The 7027-nt window shown below is 38.9% G+C and overlaps 1 protein-coding gene across 1 annotated transcript; it reads left to right on the top strand.

Annotated features, from left to right (window-relative positions):
• The first annotated feature begins 1235 nt into the window (after positions 1 to 1235).
• CXCL13 (C-X-C motif chemokine ligand 13) lies at positions 1236 to 6125 on the top strand. Its single transcript, NM_001032880.1, is given in 4 exon segments — positions 1236 to 1299; positions 3087 to 3219; positions 5700 to 5780; positions 6074 to 6125. Coding segments are annotated over 4 exon segments (330 nt in total).
• Positions 6126 to 7027: the final 902 nt, after the last annotated feature.

Here is a 7027-nt window from a genome sequence, read left to right as displayed (position 1 = left end):
CAAGATCAATGAGTGCCCTATCACTGCGTTCAGGCCAACTGGAGAACTGCTTTTGTGTGAAGGTTGTGTGGCATTACCACTCCTCTACTTCCACCCCCATGCATACTGAGGCACCTGGGATGCTAAACATCCACAATACTAATTGATTAGCAAAAACCAAATTGTTTAGGAAATCACGCCAGGAAGCCCACACCTCTGATTTCTTAGCAGTTCAGTGGGTCTGGTTTGATACATCATCCTTGTCCACTTCCAGGGCAGTTTAGTGGTACTCGAGGCCAGACTAGCCACTTTCTCCGTACTTTTTTTTTTTTTTTTTAATCAAAGAGCTCCTAGAAAATGGGATAGGCTGTGGGCTATTGTCCCCATGGACTAGTTGGTGGGATCAAAACTAAACTTCACATATATTTATATCAAACAGACTGTAATATGGGGTTCACCCTCTAATGTAGTTCTAATAACTCCCTCCCCTGCCACATGGTTCTCAAGCTCACGGACTTACACACGACAGCCAGAGAGATTCTCTTCCTCAAGGCTGTTGTCTCCCTCCCTTCATGCAGACACAGGCACACAAAGCAGGGGACGCCTACTGCCCCCTTCTAAGAATTCCATGATGGTCAGATTACACAAGTAATCATATATTTCACATAGTAAAATAAGAGATGGAAAAGACTGGTAGGAAAATCAATAGCATAATCAGCGTTAGGATCTGTATATAAAGAGACATTCATTTGGTGTGCAAATATTTACTGAGCACCTACCGAAGGCCGGAATCCCTTCCACATGCTAGGGATGTGATGTGCTCAATGGAGTCCCCAATGTCATGGAGTATATATCTAATGCCGTGGAGAAACCTGGCTCACCCTGCACTGAGAGAAGCAATCAAAGCCACCATCACCAATAGCGCTACTAAAGACAGTGCTTCGGAGCTTCCAAGCTGATAGATTTTCCTTTCTCCCACCCTCAGATTTCTCCAGCATCTCTGGCACTTGTAGTCCACGTTTGCAAGAACTATTTTATTATAGTGCTCTGAAACAAATTTATAAAGTTTGCAAGAGAAGTTTTAAAAAAGCAAGCTCAGCAATATTTGGGGGCTTTTAAAGCTGATGATGCAGCTGACCTACTGGAGACAAAGGCAGTGGGAGGGCCCTTACTGGTATAAATAAATAGGAGTCTCTGGTACTGAAAACCCACAGCCTGGACTCAGAGCTCAAATCTGAACTCTACCTCCAGACAGAATGAAGTTCATCTCGGCATCTCTGCTTCTCATGCTGCTGGTCAGCAGCCTCTCTCCAGTCCAAGGTGAGATCTTTCACTTATGTTTCACTGTTTGTTGAACAGAAATAGTCTTTAACCACTTCAATTTTCTTTCAATTAAAAACTGCAGGGAAGTCTGACTAAAGGGGGAAAAAACAGCTCTGTTGCTTCTAGATTTCTCAAAGTAAGGTGTTTAGGAATTTAACTCTTCAAAATTGGAAGTCTTTATATTGTTAAGATTTTTATTTATAGAAAAAAGAGATACCAGAAGTCCAATATTCATGTGAATTATATTAGGCTTGTATATTCCCGGCCTTTTTCAGATTCCACTCCTGCTATATATAATTCTTTACATGTAGCTCTTATTTGTTCTGCCTCTCAATGTTACCCACTCTGACCAAACCCTATATAGGGTTTAAAGATTATTGAACTCTACTGGTCTCTTGCAGTGAACATGCTTCATGTAATTCCAGGTGGTTAGATCTGGCATCGAGTACACCATTGTGAGTATACCAGGAGTATTTACACACATTCTGCAAAGAAGCAGACTTCCATGTCTAAGTGGGGCAGCTATCTGTGTAAATAGATAAATATCCAGTTGAAGTAGTAAGTTTTATGTGGCTGAAGGAATGGATATATGTGCAGAAAGAAGCCTTCTGTTCAGATTTAGAAGACCAAATTTTTGTTCTTAAAACACAGAGGAGGTTTCTCCCCCAGTTTTAATTTTGCTTCACATGTTATTTTCACTCTTCAAAACCCTAATTTCTTGCTTTCTCCATGGGGCTTTCCCATGGCTCCCGGCAGAGGTAACTCTTACTACATCTTCTGTTCTCAGCACACACATTAGATGTTGAGCGTAATACAACTTTCTGTGGTATTTTAGCTTTTGTTTGCTTGTTTCCCCTACTAAATTATACACATCTTGAGAGTTGAGCCTTTTTATTTATAAATGTATGTCAAGCACAGTAGTAGGCTGGATAGAAAAGATCTGATAAATGTCTTTTCCTTAGATTTCATTAGATCCCATTAAAATTCATGAGATGGGTACTAATGGTACCCATCCAGCATTAATCACTTTTATTAAATAAAAAGAGTTTTGAATTTTTACGATTGCCTTTTGTTTGGTAATGATTTGCAACCTAGACAGAGGACCAACATATTAAACAAAAACGTTTGTGACATTTTCTGAGAGGAAAGGGGAGGGTGGCAGAGAGTCTGATAGAGAAAACTCTGTTCCAGCATGTTATTGCTCCCAGGACTCTAGAGCCAGGTCATGTCCTCGGTTTTTATGTGGTGGGAGTGATGATAATCCATTGGTTTTATACTGCATTAATTATAACTGCGTTGTAAGTCCCTACAGAGGCTGTTCTCAAATGTTATTACGTGGACAATCACCTGAGTACAAACATAACACTATCACAAATGTCAAAGAATGCTGTGTTTTTCTAAAAGCTAATTTTTGTTTTGTTTTCCTTTGCTTTGTTTGTTTGGTTTTTGAAATGGGGTCTCCCTTTGTTGCCCAGGCTGGTCTCAAACTCCTGGATTCAAGCAATCCTCCCACCTTGGCCTCCCAAAGTGCTGGGATTACAGGTGTAAGTTACCGTGCCTGGCCTAAAAGCTAATTTTATTTTTAAAGTTTCTACACATTGGTAGAAAACATTTAAAAATACTCAAGCCAAGGCAAGCAGAAATATACAAACTAAAGACATATGAGTGGAAGCACTGACTTGAAACTTTTAAATCTTCAAACGTACAGTATGAAAGATTAGTAATTAAATTCTAGTTATGAATTATATGCCAATGGATTAAAATAATTGATTCTGTGTTTACAGGTGTTCTAGAGGTCTATTACACACACTTGAGGTGTAGATGTGTCCAAGAGAGCTCAGTCTTTATCCCCAGACGCTTCATTGATCGAATTCAAATCTCACCTCGTGGGAATGGTTGTCCAAGGAAAGAAATCATGTAAGTTTCAAGAAAAAAATAAATAAGATTTCTTTCTCCCAATGAAATCAGATTAAATGTTACCATACAGTAGTCTTACTCAAGAATGTAGAAGAGATTTACTTGAGTGTTGCTAAAAATTCTCAAACTAATAATGAGAATTGTTAGTAACGAAGAGCTTAGCTTGCAGCAGCCCCGAGCTAAGTGCTTTACATGAACATACTGATTTTATTTATTCAACCACTTTATTAAGGTAAGCCTATTGTTCCTTACAGCCTGAGGCTTAGGAAGGTTAACCAACTGCCTGAGACACACCGTCAGAAAGGATTAGAAAGTGCATTAGCCAGGACTCCATTCACATTTTCCCCATTCCAAAGCCTCTTCTTTGCGACACCTTGAAGTATTAGGCACAGCATCCTTCTCAGGGCATCCCTGACTTGGCATTCATTAGTGGCTCTTCCCATGGACTTCTTTAGATTTTTGCAATGTTTGTAAGCAGCTACTTCCTGTTTGTCACATTTTGTTACCAGTGCCTGGGGCCTTGGACCAGTTGAAATATGGGATATCAAAAGCTTATGGTAATTTTTCACTAAAAAGGCATTATAGTTTTCACTAAAAAGGCATTTCACTAATGTCTTTAACAATAATGTCTAACTAAACTACAATTATTGCCATCAAACTCAGAGATGTGAAGTCTAGCCGTGACTTATTTGGGAGCAGTTCCCCTGGCTGTTTAGAAAACTGGGACCCCTTTCTTTTGATTCCATTTCCTCTGTCATGACTCAAGTCTCTTGCCTGTCAGCCAAGGAAGGTAATGCACCTTAATTTTCTCTGCTTTAACGTTGATTGTTTTGAAATGACAAAAATCTGATTTCATATCTTTTCATCAAATTCTGCATTTATGAATATTAACCAGATACAGAAATGAAAGTTTCAGATTATTATGAGAAATTCATGCCAATCAGAGGTGAAAATACTGTGAGTCCAGATGGTCAGAAATCTGTCTTTCCATCATGAACTCAGAAACCAACTGGAAGTATCTGCCTGAAAACCCAACTGTTCCATGCCCTCTGACGTCTCTAAGATTTACGTGCAAAGGTGCAGTTTCAAAATTAGATGGATGGATCCTTGCTGTTTGTCTTTTTTGTTTTGGGGTTTTTGTGGTTTGTTTTATTGTTTGGTTTTGGAGGTTTTTTTTTTTTTTTTTTTGAGACAGGATCTCACTCTGCTGCCCAGGCTTTAGTGCAGTAGCACAATCATGGCTCACTGCAGCCTCAACCTCCTGGGTTCAAGCAAGCCTCCCTTCTCAGCCTCCCGAGTAACTGGGACTACAGGTGCACACCACCATGCCCAGCTAGCTTTTTTTTTCAAATTTTTGTAGAGCTGGGGTCTCATTAAGTTACCCAGGCTAGTCTCGAACTCCTGGCCTCAAGCAATCTGCCTACCTCAGCTTCCCAAAGTGCTGGGATTACAGGCATGAGCTACCATGCTGCTGGCTGTTTGTCACTTTATAACTAAGACAAATGACATATAAGGGAATTGTGTTTTGTTTGAGTTCACACCAATAAAGGGTAGAGTCTCCCAGTTTTCTGCTATCTGGGAGACCTCACTTTTCCACTGCAGATAAAAGCATTTAACACTATGTCTGGAACTTGGTAAACACTCAGGTCATGCTCATGAAAAACAGTGAAGAAAAGTGTGGGTTGTGGAGTCAGATAATCTTCATTTGAATCCTGCTGTATCACGTATTTGTTGTGCAATCTTGAACAAGTTATTTAAATTTGCTAAGCCTAGGTTCATCATCAGAAGGTAAGGAAATAATAGTTTCTCCAGCAAAGGATTTTTGTGAGATGAATTGAAACAATCCATGTTACCTGCTAAACATAGGGCCTGGTGTGTTTAAGTACCTGATAAATATTAGCTATTAATTATCATTGCCACTTTTGCTGTTGCTTAATATCTTAGAGCAGGAAAAATCTTGCTAAGTGGTAATTCGACAAAATGCAGATGTCACTCCAAGCAATCTGCTCTGCAGCATGCCCCCCATGTGAAATTGTACTGAATTTTTTTTTCAGTGAAATTCAAGTTCTCAAGAGAGTATTTTCTATAGCTTATTTTGTTCTCCCAAATGCAATGCAACAGATAAGCACATTTTAAAGATATTGTGATATAACTTGAGAAGTGAGCCAATCTTGGAGTCAGTTATTTGGTTGTTCTCCAACACACGTAAAGGTTATCAACAAAACACTAACTTCTGACATGTGAGGCCGTCTCAGCTTTGGATTCAACCCCACCAGCTCACACATACTGGGCCACAAATGGTTGTTTTCTTATTCCTGTGACCCCATGCTACAAATCACCTATTCCAGATCCAAAACTGCCCAGCTCCAATTTCACTTCATCTAGGAATAATTAGTTTCATACCCAACTCTTTTCTTTATTAAGAGTATAGGATTGACTAAAATGTAACACTGAATTATTTAATTTTTATTTTCCCCCAGAGTCTGGAAGAAGAACAAGTCAGTTGTGTGTGTGGACCCTCAAGCTGAATGGATACAGAGAATAATGGAAATGTTGAGAAAGTAAGTCAGGCATAACAAGGGGTTTCAGATTCCAACTTGTACTGAAGAGTTTCCCTTTCCTGAGCAGTCAAAATAGGGACCAATTTGAATTTATGAGAAGTTCCTAAGACAAATGTGTGTTTTTCACCATTATTGCTTATCAGATGGAGTAGGGGTAGCGCATTCCAGCAACTCAGTAAACCAAACTAGAAGCCAGTATACATGACAGTCCTTGCCTGCTATCTCCAGAGGAAAGCCACAGTTTCTTGTGTTTCTCTAAACATGACAATTTTGTTTTTGTTTCTGCTTCACAGGAAAAGTTCTTCAACTCCACCAGTTCCAGTGTTTAAGAGAAAGATTCCCTGATGCTGATATTACTGCTAAGAACACCTGCATTCTTCCCTTATCCTTGCTCCGGGTTTTAGTTTTGTGCTTAGTTAAACCTTTTCCAGGAAAAAGAATTTCCCCATACAAATAAGCATGAGACTATACGTAAAAATAACCTTGCAGAAGCTGATGGGGCGAACTCAAGCTTCTTCACTCACAGAACCCTAGATACACGTGGAGTTTGCATTCTTATTCATTAGGGAGGACAGTTTCTTTGAAAACAGTTATTCAGTTATAAATAATATAGGAGTATTTTGATAATATACTTGTTGTTTAATGTTTAACATTTCTTAGAAAATAATGGAATGAGAATTTAAGCCTCAAATTTGAACATGTGGCTTGAATTAAGAAGAAAATTATGGCATATATTAAAAGCAGGCTTCCATGAAAGACTCAAAAAGCTGCCTGGGAGGTGGATGGAACTTGAGCCTGTCAAGAGGCAAAGGAATCCACGTATCCTCCGCTTAAAAACTCACCATGGAGGAGAATTAAGTCCTACTTTTAAAGAGTTTCTTTATAAAATTTGCTGTCTAAGATTAATAGCATTCAAAGATCCCCAGACTTCATAGAATACTCAGGAAAAGCATTTAAAGGGTGATGTACACATGTATTCTTTCACACATTTGCCTTGACAAACTTCTTTCACTCGCGTCTTTTACACTGACTTTTTTTTTGTGGGGGTGGGGGGGGACTCTGGTATCAAATTCTTTAATGATTCCTATAAATCTAATGACATTCAATAAAGTTGAGCAAACATTTTACTTAATTATGTGCAATTTTTTCTTCTTCTTCTTCTTCTTCTTCTTCTTCTTCTTCTTCTTCTTCTTCTTCTTCTTCTTCTTCTTCTTCTTCTTCTTCTTCCTCTTCTTCCTCTTCTTCTT

Source organism: Macaca mulatta, chromosome 5 (genome assembly GCF_049350105.2).
Source record: "Macaca mulatta isolate MMU2019108-1 chromosome 5, T2T-MMU8v2.0, whole genome shotgun sequence".
Taxonomy (NCBI): domain Eukaryota; kingdom Metazoa; phylum Chordata; class Mammalia; order Primates; family Cercopithecidae; genus Macaca; species Macaca mulatta.
Note: the sequence above shows the minus strand (reverse complement) of the source record. Positions and strands in the feature narration are given on the sequence as shown.